At 46.2% G+C, this 19618-nt stretch overlaps 1 protein-coding gene across 2 annotated transcripts in view; it reads right to left on the reverse strand.

Moving 5' to 3' along the window:
* Positions 1-19618, reverse strand: part of LOC135913643 (uncharacterized) — a 45094-nt gene that overhangs the window by 11324 nt on the left and 14152 nt on the right. Inside the window, exons 1-2 of one of the 2 annotated variants that reach the window (XM_065446179.2) lie at positions 18605-18759; positions 938-2164 (exon numbers count right to left, since the gene is read on the reverse strand). In XM_065446179.2, the coding sequence (XP_065302251.1) occupies positions 938-2112 (1175 nt within the window). In that variant the 5' untranslated portion in view covers positions 2113-2164; positions 18605-18759. Of the gene's footprint in view, positions 1-937; positions 2165-18604; positions 18760-19618 lie in introns of those variants that run through there. The other variant, XM_070520912.1, reaches the window with a different exon arrangement.

Raw genomic sequence — 19618 nt, forward strand, 5'->3', positions numbered from 1 at the left:
TTCCAAACTGGCACAAAAGTTACGAAGGGGAACTAGACGCACAAATGAGCGCTCAGTCGCCACTAAAGTATTCTCCAAGGATATCTGCCTTAATAATAATGCGAAAGTGAAAAGGAACAAACACACTCGTAGAAAAAAAAAGCGCTAGCGACATGTTTTACACGCGTAGAGGTGCAGGCAATGCGCTGTTGCGTTCCGCTAGAATTCTCGGAACAGTCTGGCTTGCAAAACTTCTACGATTCTTCGTGCAACTTTGCCTACATACTTTAGGAAAAGTACAGTTCTCTCGCCGCAGGGAACGGCGTGTTTCAAAGGGGGCGACGTGTATTCTTTTAATGTTTCGGAGCCTTTGCTTTCGCCACATGGCATCTCATTTTCCTAGCGGAATCGTAAACAGCCCTAGTCATATTTACGGCCTGCTGCTGCATTGAAGAGAACAGCAGCCAGGCATTCTTACAGCAAACGCAGCTCACTTAACTTGCAAAACGCACGTGCGCTGTCGCAGCGCGATCACTACGTCGTGGGCGAATGGCGGCCGGATAAGAAGCAAAAAGGAGCTGAAACAAGTTTCATGACGTCTCCTTGACGACAGAGTCAGCTAGTAGGGCGATTTCATGCGCCGCGGCCAGTCAGCGACCCGGAAGCACTGACTCAGCGACAGAGATGAGAAAAGAAGACAGCGGCGCAGGTCACGGAGCGACGGCAATGATCTATGGTGTCGCTACTTTACAGAATACGAATTGACGTTTCGCTCATACGTGACAACGACAACAAGCGCTCTGACAGTGCTCTCAAAGAACCATCTCAATGCACCATAGGTACACCAGCCTGTTTGCACTGCACCCCTGTTGGAATGCGGCTGAGAACTTAACCTGCCAACCTACACCCAAAGTAAACTTCTTAAACGAACTCAACTAAGGGTGTATATTTAACTCACCGAGTGTCGTTCCTCTGCAACGCTTCGTTTGCGTCTGCGGTCTTAGGTCCTGCTCTTAGCTCCTGTGTGCTCGCCTCGGGAGATGTAGACGCTGTCTGCTCCTGCAGCTGCGAGAAGTTCTGCTGTGTCATGGAGTTAGCGGACGTGTCGAATCTCTGCTGCTGATGGTGGAGCAGAGAATCCGGCACCACGGGGCGATCGTTGAGACGATACAGCCCAAACATGGGTTGGACGTTCGCGTGGAGTCCGACAGCACAGCCACCGCAGTCTGTGCTGCTGTGTTGGTGCGACTGCGGCGCCATCATCTGGTAGCCTGATGACATCGGAGGCGTGACATTGTGGTCGTTCACGCTCTGCGCCTGGGTGGATTGAATGCGCTGCTGTGCCATCGAACCATAACAGTCGGTATGCTGCATCTGCTGCACACTCAGCACGCCGGGCACTTGAATTTGGTGATGCTGCTGGTGCTGTTGCTTCTGATTGCATTGACTCGTTTGGCCACTCACGCTGTCTTGCTGCTGGGCTGTCATCGAACTCGGCCCGCTCTGTTGCTGGCTTGAAATGTCAATAGGCTGCTCATAATCCGACTGAGTGGGCTGGATGTGTGTCGTGGCAAAATGTAACATGGCCTCGTGATGAAACAGCGTGGCCAGTGAGGGAAGGTACGTGTACGGCTCATGGGCAGGCAACTCACGAATATGCTGCTCCTGAATGACGGGCGATGGCGTCATCGCCTGCTGGGTCGCATTCGCAGTCTCGGAACAGGCCAGAGTCTTCGACGGGGTAGCAGCCGATGCGTGGGAAAGGGTCGTCATGTGGTGGCTGCTCATCCCAGGCTGCTGGAAATGCTGCGGAAACTGAAGGCCGCTTTCTGCAACGGAGGCACTGTGTGCAAACCCTCGTGGGGTCGCGGACGTTGAGGCAGAACGCAGGTCGTAGCTCGCGACATTGATCGACTGGTGCGAGTCACTGGCAGGCATGAACACGTGCTGATGGTGTGGATGCCGGTAAGGCGATGCGGCCGTCGATGAAGGGCCAGTCCCTGAGTGGCCCCCGCGAATGACGGTGGCCATAGGAGCAGCGGGCTGGTGGAACGAGTTGTTGCACTGGTTGGTCCAAGGAGCTGGTGGCGGCATGGCCTGGGATAAGCCGTAGCTTGGAAAACGGGGAAACATCCCGGAAGATGCTGGTTTGGCGCCCCTGCTGTAGCTGCTCTCAAGGAGTCTTCTGCACAACAAGAAAACCAAGACTCCCCCAGTGAGAACAGCAGATGTCAAAAAGACGAGCAGAGTGGTGAAACTGTGCACTGATTGTACAACCAAAGCAAGTAAGAGGTAATTAAGGAACCTGCAAACCTAATGACATTTCGGAACTGAGCCGATACCCACAATTGAGCACAGAACGAAAAGCATTGGTAAGAGGGAAAACAAAAACGTCGTCACAAAATTTTGTTCTGTGTCAGGGATCCTCGTATAAAGCTTAAAGAACGAGTGATTCTCTACCCGAGCTTTTTAACAGACCGCTTCTTGACTGCAAGAGTCGTACCCCTGACACACGGGCACTCTAATGTCTTTTAGGTAAGGGGAAATCTACCGGAAAGGCGTTCAAGTGCAGTGAAACACGACAAAGGAGTATCTCCTTTACGGCAAAGTTACTTTTCGGGAAAGGAGATCTCGCAACTACTTTTCGAGTGGAAAAGGAGTTACTCTCGCACACAGCCTGCACAACTCGTCAATAGAAGGATACCTGCAACACAACTACGGTGCCCATAGGTATTTTTTTACCTTGCGAAAATGTTTTAATTGTTAGCGGTAATATAATTTGTCGAATAGTGAAGATTTCCTCTAGCTATACTCTCAAACGCTCGCATAACGTCGCTAGTGCCGCCATGTTGAATTCTGGCAGTGTCGTCGTCGTTTGCTGCGCGCATGTGGTGTGTTCACGTCGCGAGATGGAGACTGCACAATCAGCGCCCGCAGGAAATACCCAGAAGAAACCACAGTTGTTGGAATAACATATTGAATAAAACGCGTTACGCCTGCGCGCACGAAGGAAGGGACGACAAACACGTGGGCATCCCAGGAATAAACAGCACGCACAGCAAAACACCGGCTGCACATAGTTGCTGGACCAAGTTAAATGACTGCTAACAACGCAAAAACGCGAATAAAATAAACGACTATAAGCATTATTAGCCATCGACAATGAAAACAGTATATTTTTAAGTTCTACAGTAGCTAAGTGTAATTAAATACGCAGCTTTTTAAGAATGTTTTTTCTCTTGTGGCTTTGACAGCCAGCGCTATTTTTCTTGAGGCGTTCATCTGAGGAACTACCTAAAGAAGTTCAGTGCGGTGCCGTGTGTCCTCGGCGCAACTCTTTCCTGCAAAGGGTCCTTCAGAGTAGCAAAAGGCGTTTACTGGAAAGGACTTTAGTTTTGCCCGTGTGTCAGGGGTATCAGCTATACAATCAGCAGCTTTTTGTTTTACGAACACTGAAATCATTTCATGACTACCTTATCGTAAGATTCATATTGTTTAACGAATGCGATACTTGTCTAATTCGTAAATCCTTTCTGTTTTATTGATTTTTCGCATGTTGAAATGATGCTAGTCAAACCAAATTTAGTGTTACTTCCATCGATGTCACGCATTTCAAGTGTGGTAAAAATTTTTACGTCTGCAGTTGCCTCCTCTGTGAGGCTGATGTCCTCGCCCAACACAACGATCACTGCGGTTGAAACCAACATGATACATATATGCTTCGTACTTCTGCATTGTCTTCATAACTTGCTAGGCATATTAGCCGAAGGGCTTCGCATGTAAAGAATACGACGGTAATTTGGGAGGACACAACTTTCGTAAAATAGGTGAGTTCTTTGCAGACCACTGAACGAAAAAGACTAAAGAAATATAATACGCGAAAAATAGCCTTGAATCACTTCTTTCGCGAGAAGAAAAAACGAAAAACGAAACACCGACTAATGTCGCCACGAGGCCTATCATGGCCAATCTGTTTGCTTAGAACACGTCTTCTATACGGGGTGTCCCACCTATCATTCATCAGGTTGTTTACAAAACGGGCCTTTCTCCTCGAAGATAGCCAAGTGCATATCGTTCACATTGCATCTACTGCTCTGGTTATCATGTGATCAACAAATAATTTCTGGGAAATTATCAAAGATGAAGAATAAATCTGTCATGTTTTCAGCCGGTTACTTTCTGACCGTAAATATTTCCGGCTGTTACATTGTTACCGCAAAAATTATGACGTCCCTAACCATACGCCTTATCGAAAAGCACCGCCTTCAAACAGGCAACGAAGAAATAACCGCCCCGACAACGACAGCACGGTGCCTTCGTGATGTAAGAGTGCTTGTAACTTATTGTTGATGCTTCCTGGAAAGAGTGCGCCCACTAACTTTCTGTACAGCATGTTTGCAGCTGCTGCTTTTGGATGCGGGCGGATAGTTAGTGACCATATATTTTCAATTTTGGCGGGCTTTCTCTGTCGGTCTGGTAAGCTTATCGATCAGAAAGTGGCTGGCTGAAGGCGTGTCAGCTTTATATTTCCTTCAATTGTCTACAAATTCTTCATTGACAGCATAGAATTCAGAGTCGTAATTAAAATCATAGCCATTTGCAATTAGATAATATGTTGACTTGTATCACCAAAAATCAACTGGTGGCTCCTTTGATCGATTGTAAACAATATGCGTCTACTTATAAACGGTACCTCTTCGCATGGGCTTCCCGTTCCAGCGTTGAGCGTCGGCGTAACCACCAGAACGAACGAGCGTAGAATGAAAGACAGCGATGGCGAAGACAGAGCGAGGAGGAAAGCATGGGGAGAGGGTACAGCGGCAGCATGAAGACGACAACGAAAGAGGAAAGTGCGGCAAAAGAATGAGGACGCAAGCGGAGTGCCGCACGAGACGTGCTACGACCCGCTACAATATCGCGACATAGTAGCGTGCGCCGTCACCCAAATCCACCCCAACCCGCCACTGCCAACCACATCGGGACCATTGCGACACGAAGATTACACACGCGACCTCTACCTGTCTGACGATGAAGACGTCGCGGATGAAGACATCGTCAGCTTGACTCTCCCCGTACGCGTTAGAGAACGCACTGCGTGAAAAGAAATACTGATATCTCATCAATATCGTCTAAATGTTTCCGGTATTGACGCTAACGTCCACATGCTAACGTAGAAACGCTAAAAAAATAATATGCCGCCCCAATTTAATCGCGAAACTCAATAAGATAACCCACAGGAAAGCTTGCAAAATCAATCGCAGTAGAATTCTCGAATGAATGCTTAGCGGCGTTCAAATGGACCTTAATTCTACCATTTTCACAACTCATAAGTGGTTAAGGGTCATCGAACTTATTTTTTTCAATCGTTTGCGTAGGGTGCTTCACAAAGCACGCACCCATTTTAGGGAACTTCTTTCTCACAAATAGTTGCCGGATTATCTCTGTCTTCGCAATACGCTTTGAATATCATGCCTTACAGTGCAGAAGGCCATGGCGAAGCACGAAGCTTACATCAATCATGTTGCTTTACCAATCGCAGTGATTACTATGTTGAGCGAGGTCATCGCCCTCATGCAGGAGGCAAACAGACACAGTACAGTTATTTGAAGTTTACTAGACTTGAAATGCATGACAACGATTCTGAATCCTGAAGAAATGCTCAGAAGCTTTGGGGTTGCATTACGTTGTGTTATATTTTACTTCCCATTCACGTTGACAGTTCTCAGGAGCTGGTTCTTGTCGACTGAATACAGGCACATCGCCAAATATTTACCAACCCATACACACACCGCGGCTGATGATGCAGGCTCACTTCTGCGCAGCCAAGAGGAATTTCCGCGTTATGTGGGCTAAATGATCAGTAAACCTTAAAACATTAACACAAAAAATTGTAACATTTTAACGCAATAAACACATTCATAGCACCAGAATTTCTAAATATATGAAACGCGAAAAACAGAGATCGCAAAAAAACAAAACAAGTAGTCGGAAGCGTTTGCTACGACAGTCAAGCAATATAAGAAATTGGTAGAATTTATCCGTCATGAGATAGGACACGGAAGGCAAAAAAAAATGGTGGGTTAGAAAGGGCAAACGATGTAAGCGGTGAAACAAAGAAATAAAGTAAGTTTTTGAAGAACGTAAGCGGATGCCTTAGAATCATCGAGAAGCCAAACAGCTGAAAATTCTCGAAGAAGGGATGCTTCTTAGATGGAACAAATACCACGAAAGAAAGAGTGACGAGAGAGCTCGTGCAGGATAAAGTTAAATGAGTACGAGAATGCTTCGCGCATAACACTCGCCAAAGAGACAAAGGAGAAGCAAAAACCTGCTAGAACCATGTAAGAACACTCGCAGCTCGAACGAAATATTCCCAAGCAGCTATTAGAATGAAAACGGTAACATCTTCTAACAACGTGCTGCGGTGCTTCACAGACGTTATCTGGGATAACTTCGGCATGAAGCAAAGCGTAGTTAAGACACAAACAGATCAACCAACAACATAGAAGCCAAATAGAAAGCATTTACTAGAAGATTCAAAACGAAATGTCCCTAATAAACCACCGCAGAACCTCACGAAGTCCCAACACAGCTAACCGAAACCTCAGTCAAAAGAACAAGGCACTACTTGCTGATGCCATAGAGCAAGTGATAAAAACGAAGAAGATTATGGATGGATGGCACGAAAGCTAGATAAAACTCATCTACAAAGGTAAGGGTGATAATGATGAAAAGAATTGTACAGGCCAGTTACAGTAATGTTGGTGACATATAGAATGGCATTGCAAGCCGTAAAATTAGAACTAGCGAACTGGGTGGAGCAAAGTTGTGTGCGGGGGAACTGCACAATGGGTTCCGACCAGGTAGTAGCTTAGCGGATATCTTGCACTAACTCTGCACAGATCCCCCGTAAATTTCGCTGGATCTCGCAACCCGGAACTGGCCGTCCCGATTACGGAGACTGAGGTTGCGGACGCTATGGCCAACCTGAAAGCAACGTTGGCATCGGTGCCTGATCAGTTGTCTAATAAACATGCTCCGTAACTTCGACAGGCCAAGCAGTTGCTGCACTCACAAAAAACATTAACGAATGCTTGGAGTCGGGAACCCTTCTCAAGCAATGGAGAGAAGCCAGGGTTGCCTTTATTCCAAAACCAAGCAAACACATTGACCCCGATAATTTACGCCCCATCTCCCATGCGAACATCCACAGAACGATTTCTTCACACCGGAGCACATAGCGCAGTCTCAGACTCGCAAAATCCACTGCCTGAAGATGCATACTTTTCCTAGTATGCATTAACCATCTCTTCCCTTGACATTAACCCTCCCTTCCAACTTACAACCAAAGTTCCTCAGCAGAGTGAGCTCCGAGGTAAATTGTATGTACTGCCGCTTCTCCGGAACATGCACCCACAGTAAACCTTTATTCGGAGAGTGGCTCGGGTGCGAGCACTGCACCGCCATTATGATAAACTGCCCGGCACACTATACGTTGACGCCGCAGAATGCCCCTCAAACCCCGATAAATTCGCCCACACGGCAGTAACTTAAAACGGCAGCTCGTGCCTACGGCCTCCATATGCACCCCCGTCTCAGAGCAGACAGAAGAGGCTTCCATAGCGCTGGCTCTCTCTATTCCCTCAGCCTCCACTGTCATTGGCCATTCTAGATCAGCCATGCACAACCATGGAGCTGAGTTTATCGGCAGACTGGCTGGACTAATCGCACTCAAATCCGCAGTTCAGTCAGATGTCACACTCGTTTGGGCTCCTGTGCTGAGGGCCTGTCAGGCAACGAAGCCGCCCATGCCTGAGCCCTAACTTTCGCGGAACGGACACAGACAACACAAGGGCAGGCTGAGGCGGGCGCCTCACGTGATAGGCTCATTATATACCACTACATCTACCAAGACTACAAGTCATATCGACAGACTTCATCCCCTCCCATTCGGCCCCATTCGAAGAAATTGGAAGTCCTATGGATACAACAACAACAAGGGGATTTGCAGCCCAGAGCGCCGAGCTAACAGTGTGCTGTTTTTCTAGGCTCCGACTGCCCTGAGGGTGCACAGCACTGGGTTTAACGGCGTCAGCTGAATCGTATTGGTTCCTGTGGATTGCTGATCAACGAGACACGTGCCCTACTACCTCGTGTCGTGTATTGAAATCGCCATCTAATCCGGTACAATCAGCAGTTCACCGGTCCTGTTACTGCTCGTCGCCTGCAGCACCCTCTAGTCGGCTGTTCTGTTCCGTAAAAAGGATCGCCTACGCCGACCGAGCGGGATTTGCAGCCCAGAGCTCCGAGCTAACAGTGTGCTGTTTTTCAAGGTGAGTGTGTAGCAATGTGCCTCTTTAAGTACTTTTGAATCACTAGCTGGCTGCAACTCCCCATTGTGTCCACTGTCATTGACTGACTAGTTATGGGTATTGATTTGTGCACTTACCGCACCCGCATTTGCTGTTTCGTTCAACCGAGAAGAATTGCGGAGCCATGCAGCCTTGTGTGGCTCCGGTCGTGTTACTTTGGTAGGCGCTACTTCGTGGGTGGACGCCTAGTACTTTTACTTTTTTCTCTTGTTCATTTACTGGTCTGTGCGGGAGATGTTGAGGTTAATCCGGGTCCGGGTAAGACTGACCAACTTGTCACATTAATGAAGGAACTTACAGTGTCAAACGAGTGATTTCACAAAGAAGTGACCAATAAACTTAAAGATATCCACACTACTGTGACAGACGTCAAAAGGCGACTCTCGAAAATTGAAGAGCGACTTGAGACTGTTGACAACTTGAGTGAAAGCGTTACGGCTGTCGGTTCTGTTCTTCAAGAATCTAAAGTGCAGTTGAAGAACATAGAACAGAAACAGATTCAACGAGCAAACATCGTTGTGGATGACTTGAATAATCGAATGAGGCGAAATAATCTCGTATTCAAGGGTATTCCCGACCAAGCTGCTGAAAAGGGGAGTGATACGGAAAAGCTTATTTCTGAATTTGTCACGGCAAACCTGGGTATCCAAGCAGGTGAAATAGAGCGAGCCCATCGAGTTGGTCAACGTAAACCCGATCGCACTCGGCCCATTGTGGTTAAACTTCTGAACTTCAAAGACAAAAGCAATATCTTGAAAAACTCTTTCAAACTAAAAGACCTTGCAACCCCTCGAGTCTGGATCGAGGAAGATTTTTCACCGCGAATGCAACTAATCAGAAAAACTCTCCGTGATTTCGCACGCGCGAAGCGCCAGCAGAACGAAAAATATAAATTGCAGTTTGATAAGCTTATAATGGGCAACAGAACTTTCACAGTCGACCCTTCAAACAATGAAGTGGTCGCCATCCCTAGGCACGAGGCTCCCGTGAATGGCAATTGACGTTTCAATGCAGATGACAAAAAACTGTCTATTATTGTGGCAAATTTCAGAAGTATTTTCAAAAAACAGGATCACCTTTGTGCTTTTGTCGAGTCCTGCTCAGCTGATATAATACTAGGAACAGAGACATGGCTGTCTTGCGACGTGTCCGACAATGAATTATCTCTTTCTAAAAAAATGTATTTTGTTTCGAAAAGACAGGGTAGTAACACGAGGCGGTGGTGTTATAATTGCAGTAAAAAAGGAATTCCAAGCACGCCTACTTGACACGGGTTCTTGTATTGAAATTTTGTGGGTCATGCTTCAGATCTCACGTGTAACTTGTGCCGTTGGTGTTTGTTACCGTCCTCCAGATTCGCAGGACACGTTCGTTAAATGGCTTAACGAATCGCTTAGCTTTGTCAGTAACAAATTTCCCGGCTCACCTATTATTCTTGCTGGTGACTTTAACTACCCTGGAATTAACTGGCGGACGGTTACAGCTGAAGGCGGCCCAAGGAAAGCAGTATGTAAGGATTTTCTTGACGTCATTTCTTCGCACGGATTAAGCCAAATAGTTTCCTTACCAACACGGGGGGATGCTATCTTGGATCTTGTGCTGACCACTGAACCTGTCAACGTGTCTGTTCATGTGTTAGACTGCATTAGTGACCACAACGTCCTTCACTGTGAATACGATATAAAGCGCAAAAAAGTGTACAGGAAAAGAAAACCATTTATGATTATGCGCGAGCAAATGTTGAAATGATCACCAGCGAGCTCTCGGCTTTTTGTGTAGAATTCTTGAGCGGGATGCATAATCATGATAGCAATGATAACTGGATGATTGTTTGTAACAAGCTGACTGAACTTAAAGAAAAGTACATACCAAAAATACAAATAACTCTGTCTACTGGAAGTGCGTGGTTCACCTCTCACGTAAGGCGCTGTATAAATAAAAAGAAGCGCGCTTATTCAAAAGCTAAAAATTCGACATCTGATGATACATGGAAATGTTATCGGGAACAATCCAAGTTATGCAAAACAGAAATTGAAGCAGCCAAAGACAAATTTTTCAACCATGATATTTCAAACATGCTAGCCCACAACACAAAAAAATTCTGGAAAGTAATAAACCCCAAACCATCATCATCAGGCTTCATTTCAATAAAGAAAGACAGTGAATTCCTTTCATCAATGGAGGTCGCTACTGCATTAAAATATTTCTTCTGTTCTGTTTTTACAAGTGAACTTCCCGTTCCGGCTAACATTGAACTCGGTTCTGTTACCTCCATCATGAGTGATATCGTTATCACCCAAAAGGGCATTGAAGCTTCTATTGATCGTCTTTCTAACAGCTCGGCTCCCGGTCCAGACGGAATTTGTCCAAAACTACTAAAAATGACTAAACCAGTGATATCTCGCATTTTCGCTGCTCTTTTTCAACAATCTATTGATTCAGGATGTGTTCCTAACGAATGGAAAATAGCTAAAATAATTCCAATCTTTAAGTCCGGTGACCCGTCATCTGTCTCAAACTACAGACCTATTTCACTAACCAGTATTTCATGTAAACTTTTAGAACACATTATATCATCAGCAATTATGAAATACCTAAGCGATCACAATCTCCTATTCATAAACCAGCACGGTTTCCAACGGGGTCGCTCATGTGAGACGCAGTTATTCGAGTTAGTCTCTGACCTGCACCAAGCTATCAACGAGTCCTCACAAATAGACGCCATATTTATTGATTTTGCGAAGGCTTTTGATAAGGTACCTCATAACCGTTTATTATTAAAACTTCGCCATTTTAACATAAATCGTAGGATTATGAATTGGATTAGTAACTTTTTAACTAACCGGTACCAATTCGTAACTACTAATGGATTTTCTTCTCCGCGATCACTAGTAAAATCAGGAGTGCCGCAGGGATCTGTATTGGGAGCAATTTTATTCCTGCTATACGTCAACGACATCAGCCATAATATTAAATCTACAATAAGATTATTTGCAGATGATTGCGTAATTCATAGACGAATAATTAACTCTTTCGACACTGACATTTTGCAATCTGACCTTGCGAAAATTACTGACTGGTGTAAACAGTGGCAAATGGAAATCAATGTTTCCAAAACTAAGGCTATAGCATTCACTAGATCCAGTAACCCTAGGGTTACCCGTTACGTAATAAACGACATTAGCATTGCACATGCGCAAACAATAAAATATTTGGGAATTCATTTATCTTCAAACGTTTCATGGAATCATCACATCGATGCGATTACTAGCAGCGCTTGTAAAACCCTTGGCTACATTAGGCGTAACCTTTACTCGGCAAACAAGTCCACTAAATTATTAGCCTATACGACACTAGTTCGTTCGAAAATGGAGTACGCATCTTTTATTTGGAATCCGCATCAATTGTACCTCATAAACAAGCTCGAGTCGGTACAAAACAGAGCAGCCCGCTTCATCACGAAAAATTACTCACAAACTTCTAGCATCACTAACATAAAGATATCTCTAAATCTCCCCTCGCTAAAAAATCGAAGACTGATAGGACTTCTCTCCCATTTTCACAAGCTATATCACTGCGGGTCGTCTTTCAGCGCATGCCACATCAGGCCCGCCCATCGTATCTTCCCGCGCCTTGATCATTCCTTTAAAGTGGAGCCCGTTCTTGCGTGCACTAACTTCTTGAGACACTCGCCCCTCTTTCTCGCGATATATCATTGGAATATGTTACCACATGAAATCGTATCTGCTCTAAGTCACGATGATTTTCTAGCAAAACTAAAACAGTATTTTACCGTACTAACATAGTATTCTCGTGCTCATTTGTTATAGGCATCACTGTGTTGTTGCGTGCCTTGTATTTTTTTTTCTCCCTCACCATATTTTGATGTTCCTTGCGCAAATGGTTTTGTTCTGGGTTAGCGCAGGGTCACTTGTACTGCATAAAATTTGTTCTGCTTGTGCTTTTCATTGTTTATGCAGTATATTATGGTATGTGCACGTTTTTATCAAGTATTTTTCCTTGTATAAAGTAACCAAGCTACGTTGATTTTGTGTAACACCCAGTTTAAATCTATATGTATCTTCAGCGTTTAGGACGTGTCGTTGTATTATGCTTACTGGTTTCTTTTTTTGTTTTGTTTTCCTGTTTTTCCGCTTATGTTCATTTTATTGTAGCATGCATTATCTGTTTAAATGCGTATACTGTATATATCACTAATTCATTGTAACACCCCTATGTAATGCCCGCATGGGCCTTTAGGGTACTTGAATAAAAAAACTGCAGACGCACATCATCACTACTCCCTCACTCCTGAATCCGATTTCTCGATCCCTTAGAACAACAGAAAGTTCAGCTAGTTGGTAAGCATTCATTATGAAAAAAAGAGGTCAGGCATGCAGACAAGACACAAGAGTAGAGAAGTGGACAACACGAACGCCAACTATCAATTTAAGGGAGCACTGAGGCGAAAAAAGAATGAAGATACAAAACTCATCTGCGCAAGCTCTGGAATGGTATCACCACGTGTCAGGCGGGTACATGTGCCAGTCTATGTGAGAAATAACTGTTAAGGCAAATAATCTCTTCCTTATGTAAAATAATCGAAGGCGGACTCACGCAGCCACTTCCACCATTATTGATATGCCATGCCTCTACCATGAGACGCATATCTTCATTCTTATGCTTGTACAATATCGCGCATTCATCTAACTCTGGCGCGCAGTTACAATCTTGCCAACGTAGGGAAAGATTAGAAGGCGATCCACCGGTTAACGACCTGTTATGTTTTATTAGCCTGATTGATACACCGCCCCGTTTTCCGTACTTAGAACTGGCCACAGCTAAAGGGAATTTCATAAACCACACCCATACGACAGTCAGTAAAACTGTAGTTCTTATTGTGCTTCACTAGACAAATATCTGTTCTTCTTTTTTCCCTTTTACCTGCTCCTTCTTCCTCTGCACGGTAGCGCATATCTTACCTGCTTTGTAGGGAGCAGTGAAAGCAACATTAACATCATATATACTTACAACTTTTTTAAGCCTGTGCTATACTGAACGAATTTACGGAATAGCCACTACTCTTTTTGGCTATTACTGCTTTCTCTAATCACGTCCGTCCCCCTCGAAACCGACTTCTTTAGGCGTTCAGCCCAGCTATTGTCTTTGCACAGCCCCTTATGCTAACTTTAACAGCATACTTCTGGCCATCAGGGAAAACGTGCCGCAAAAAAAAAGAAAAAACGAGGAGAAAAAAAATTATGCATATCCCAAGCACTGTGGGATTCGATGCAAGCGAAGCTTTCTGTGCTGTTTGCTTGTATTGAGGACAATTAGAGATGATGTTGATGGCGAAAGCTTAATGTCAAGGTTTCGTCTACAAACGAGTGTGGTGAGTAAATGGGAAACGTTACCTTTCGTGCACCACTGATGTTTGATAGTGTGTTACAGAGAACACACAGGGAGAGGTGTTTTTGTTGAGGCGTTGTTGTGCGCCAGATTTCATGACCTCTGAGAGTGTTGACCACTGTCAGTGCATCACACTGCACATCGCATCGTGGCAGACGTATTCAACTTGAATTGGGTTATGGGGCTGTACGTGCCAAACCAGAATCACATTGCTGGGGACGTCTTAGTGGCGGACTCCGGATTAATTTTGACACCATGATGCTCTTTACATGTCCGAAAGAAGAACTGCACGTGCTTTTCTAGTTCGCCCACGTCAAAATGCGGTCGCGGTCCGGATAAAATCCACGACCTGTAGCAGTGTCGTAACCGCAAAGCTACCTCGGCAGGCACAGAAGTGTTGATCCGATGGTCGACCGCATCCGTAGTGTCACCACGCTCTTCGATGCACATTCAATTATGCGGCACTGCTTCCGCACGCCCGGCGTAATTTTCCGTTTAACATATTTGCATGGTGTTTATTTTTCAGAAATAGCAGGGACGTACTATACCATGCCTTGAACTTAAGCTTATTCACGTTACCCCTCCCCCTACCTTGTATGCGAACTGGCACCTCTCCTCCCTCTTCCCTATTGCTCTATTTACGTACCCCCTGGACTGGCGCGTTCGTGGAAAACGAAACGATGCAGTTTCGCCAATGCTTTTGAGGGGAGTCACGGATAATTACACCTGTCAAGATGCTAATGGGACGAAGCTTAGGGAGCTGCAGAAGGCATTGTGTGCATTCGACGCGGTGGGGTGCATGCCAGTTTGCCAGAACTTAAGGCCTTCTCGCTGACCCTCTCCCCTTGAGCTACGTCACGCAGAAGAGGCCAACATAGAAGTTCCGTGCAGCGCGCTGCGAAGCTACCAGCGGCGCGCACGTGTTAAAAAGAAGCGCAGAAGATATACAATAGTTAAGCCTGGCTATTCGATGAAGACCGAGGCGGCGACGGCGGCTAGAATTCCATTAGTTCCAAGAGCCGTGCCGCTCCTCGAATAGCTACGCGGTTAAACAAGTCCCGGCGTGCTCGGCCATGCTCCCACATGCTTCCGCACGCACATTTTTTTTCTGGAGGTGACCATTGCATGCACTCTCAACACTTATGTTGTGCTTGCCATTGCGTGTACCGCGAGTCTTTATTCCTCCGGAATGTGGAGTGCCATGCCAAGGTAGGCCTAATAAGTGCGGCGTGCCCAATTGCCGGAGCAATTACAAATCGGGGGAGAAAAATCACGTCCTCAAGTTTCCGCAAGATGAAGAAGCCCAGAGTGCCTGGATTAGGGCGATGCCACGTGCAGATTTCATTGTATAGGTACTTTTGAAAAATACGGGAAGGTTAGTTGCTGCATTACAGAAAGTTCTTTAAATCAGGAATGTTAGAATAAAATTTAGAACAACTTTTATCTCCCTTCTAGGCTTCTGAACTTCACTTCATTGAGGCCGAAACGGTGCGCGAGTTCTCTCACCTTGACGACCTTAAGGCACACCGTCACTGCGCCACTCTCACGCCTGCGTCTTCGTCCAGGCGCAGTCCGATCAGTTTCCTCAAAGTCCACCTTATCTTTCGAAGCCAAGCACCTCGAGGGAGGATTCTGATTCCAAGCGCATGCGTCTTGAAGCTGCTTCTTTGAAGAAAACGTGTGAAGCGTCTGCTGAAGCCTTCAGCAAGGAGAAGGAAGCGGATAAGATTCTAAACCTAGAAGACCTGATGCAATTGATAACAAGCAAAATGTCTACGTGCACGAAGAGAAATTTACTAATCTGCCAAACCAACGTCGTTTAGTCGCTGACCTCACGCTTGAACTGCTCGTCAGTGATGATTCCTCAGAGTTCGACGCTTGCAAGGATGGACACAAGTGTGAATTTGTGTTAAGGCGCCTTTTGCGGTGTAGCACGAATATTTTATTGAAGAACTACTGCAGCAAGATGAATGACAAAAGATTGGATGCCAATGCTAATGCAAGGAAGAGAAAAGCTGAAACTCTGCGCAATAAGGCAGCTGTTTCCTTGTAAATAGCTGCACGAATGTTTTATATTCCGTTTCTATGCTTATTTGAGTTGTTGTAAATTAGCGCACTGTGGTAATTAGTGCGTCGACAGCGAAATTATTCATTTAAGCATAATCTAGATTGCAATAAGTACATGTGTCCCCAATTAAATTGTTCATACGCAATTGTGAAGCTAATAGAGTGCGTTACGTTCATCATTGCCGCGCCATAAACCATAGATACAGAAATACGGAAGGAAAATTTTTTATGGATTCAATTTATTTGAAGTAATGGGTATGATGTGTGGGGTATAATAAATAATAATTATTATTATAATGCACAAACAACGTACATTACAAAGACGACAAAGCGCGACGCTATAAAAAGCTGCTGGAATCAATACCTGGACGTGTTTTACAAAGCTGTTTTGTATCTGTGCCGCTAAATAAATGCTTTGTAAGGTGCCTGCTGCTCGTTCCGCAGTTTAGACTGAAGAAAAAGTGTGGAGTGGTCAGTAAAAGCACACGGCTGCTAGGTGAACCAAGCCGCGATCCCTTCATTCAACCCGTATCCCCGAGCGTGCCGATCGCCTCTTCTCCATGACGTCACTCGCCAAGCACTCAGGCCTTCTTGTCTAGGAGGCCGCGCCAACATCCCTCTCCGATCCCCTCTGACCCCTCCCCCCCCCCCCCGACGCGGTGTGCCGATATCAGCAGCAGCAATAGGAAATTCCAAGGAAGAGGCACAGGAAGTTTTGAAAAGGTAGGCTAGGCCCGTGACGTATGCGTCACGTGATTCTCGAGGTCCGGTATGAGAGAACGCAAGGAAGGGCTTTTTTAGGCTTCTATCGCAGCTCAGAACGACCAAACAAAGGAAGGTGGAAGGGGTAATGAAAATGGACGGAGAACAGGGTCAGCGCTAACTTCCAACTGATGGTTTATTTTGTGACTCAGATGCCTACTCATACACTCCGCGAATCATGTGACATGAAGAGAAAACAACACAAAACCAAGCAATAAAACAAAAGTAACCACGTGAAAAAGCATATTATGACAGACTGTGGCGACAGTCTCGTACTGCCGCCACAGGCTTCCCGAAAAACGCACTGTTTACCGGAGACTTCTTAATTTGTCAAGATGTGATCCGTGTCCCCGGTGGTTCATGCGACCGAACCTCTCCGCGCTTGTCGTTGCTGATAGCCCTCCCGGTTTTTTGGCAGCGATGCTTGATCACCCGAAGTCAGTTTGAGATTAGGGACTTGATCTCGCTGTTATTTCGTGGCCCAGTTTAGGCGACTACAGCAATGCGTCGGACGAGCCCACACCTGCTGCATCGGCCAATAACCGGAAATGAGGCACGCATATGGGTTCCGTGAAGAGGGGACGTGGGCAACACTCACGCGTGAAGAGAAAGCGGATTAGTGGCTGCACCGTAGAAAAGGCACTAGAACTGCACCCCCGCTCGGAACAAAAGGGTACAAGGGGAGATGCCAACATGAAGGGGAGCGCACGGGGAGACGAGCGTGAAGATGAAAGAAGGGGGGCGCTGGAGGTCACCGCCGCCGCTAATGCCCATGCGTCCCCAAATGTCCAGTCACGGAATTTGGGCGACGCGACGCTGCCCAGCCGCTTTGATGTTTGCCATCCGCGTGGGCCTGCTAAAGATTCCCGTGAAAATGGCGGTAGCTATTTTCAATCGAAAATAGCTACCGAGGAAATATCTATGGCCGAGGGATGCTTGTATGTGCTATTGCCATCAGGTCCCAATTATGGTATTTGTATTTCAAGCGAACCGGCACACAGCTGCACGGGAGACAGATTTCTCAGTACTGGCAGGGTAGCCCGCTGTCCGGCGGATATGTAGTTAATAATCCGCGATGCCACAGATCATTCTCGGCAGCTTGCATGGCGGCCGGTTGCAGGTGGAAAGAGGGAAGACATCAGGGACAGATACTCGCAGCCCAACGTAGGGGAGAGGGAGGTGTCACGTGTCTTTGAGAAATCCTATCCCCTGGCGTGTTCTAAAGAGTGCCACTGTTTCCACCAATGTCGTGTGCGGCACGAAAGTGGTTGTGCTATCGGTTACAATGATGTGAACTCGCATGTGTGATTGGCTGGTTTGCGAATCCTTTGTACAACTGAGGGCTTAAAAAGTCATTTTTGGTTGTGTGGAGAGAGCGGAGCTTCGGGCTTGGACCCGGACAGACACTTCGTCGTTTGAATAAAGCGTCACTTCATCGGACAACGGCTCTTCCTTCGCGCTGCCACCGTGCACTCGAATCATCGAGGGGCGCCCACTTCGGACCTTCAACACCTTCTCTCCTTGACTAGCATTGAAGCTACAAGAGGACAAGGGAAAGGAAATTAACTCCCGAGGAGTGGAGAACCTAAGCTGCACAACTTTCTGATCGCGCGGCTTGTTTCTTGCGTGACTCATGCGGCCAAACACTGAACGCTCGAACATAATGCCGCCATTTTCTTTTTCATGCACAGACCATAGTAGACTTTCTCTTAAAATGGCAAGCACCTACGGCAGAAGCACCACCTCTTGCGCGTTAACATATGGTCCACTGATTAATACTGCACGGTGGCTTGCACAATACGCATCACAAGTTCGAGCAAGATATTGTGCCAGTGTGTCTCTTTCAATGCGGAAATGACACGAAGAACAATATGGCGCGGCGGCCCTGTTGATTCCGCCGCCGTCTCGCGGATATAGCTTATTGCATTCATTGTGCATGCAGCGTACTAAAGGAAAACAAAAATAAAAATGCATTCACTGTACAGCAAGTGATGACAAAGTAAGACTGCACTTACCAGACCTCCTGAAAACGGCAACACGTGAAAGATGAAAATAACGAGGAAATGATCTTCACGGGAACTCCCCAATCACAGATGGAAAACCTTCAGGACCGGCGAGGGCAAGCTACATGGCGTCATTCATGGTTTACATCGTTTGCACTCAGAGGCAACATGAGTCGCCCAGCACCACCGAACACGACGACCTGCTGAGGCATGAGCTCGTGAGCGAGAAAATATACAGAGATAGTCCCTAACCGCGAGAGGGCGCATGGGTGATTTTCTATTGTGGCGCCATCTCACAAAAGCAAGCAAAAGCAGCCACCTGCAGCAACAACACCTTCGAGATTCGCACAGAATAGATGCGAAGAAACGCTGGGAAACAGCCTCTACTCGATTGTGGCCTCTGAGGCAACCCTCTGGCAGGCTCTGGGCCAGCGTTGGTGCCACCAGACAGGGATGTGCATGGGGAAGGAATGGTTGTGAGCATGAAATTTCTTACATTCGCTAGCACGAGGTGACAGCCCGAGCATTATGTGCACGTCGCAGATGATGCGTTGCTTGAAAATATCAATTGTCAATGCAATGCAAAATGAGCAGGTGATACATCAGAGACAGCAAAGCTGCATAAGCCAGCTCTCACGGCCTACCTAAGTACTAGGAGCCTATTTGCTGCATTTTCTTAGGGCTTATTCATAATCTAAGGTGCCTGCGTGTTCTGACCAACATGCGAGCCATACTGCCTTGTTCGCTGAAGCCACAGCAGTTGTACGAGTGCCTAGCTGACCAGCAATATGCAACCGGTACAACACGACGTCAGACACACAAAATTTCGGATTACTTATCTTGTGATAATCAGTTAAACACGTCAGCAAGACAGATATACCTAGTTAATATGGCACTTAGAATTAATCGGTACACATTAGTTTGCATTGCTGCTTTCTGTTTATTGACAAGAAGTTTTCTTGCTTTGTCGGAATTTTTATCGTCTAATGCGTGATTTCACCCTGTGTTCAGCTTTGTGATGCGTGA

Source organism: Dermacentor albipictus, chromosome 6 (assembly GCF_038994185.2).
Source record: "Dermacentor albipictus isolate Rhodes 1998 colony chromosome 6, USDA_Dalb.pri_finalv2, whole genome shotgun sequence".
Taxonomy (NCBI): domain Eukaryota; kingdom Metazoa; phylum Arthropoda; class Arachnida; order Ixodida; family Ixodidae; genus Dermacentor; species Dermacentor albipictus.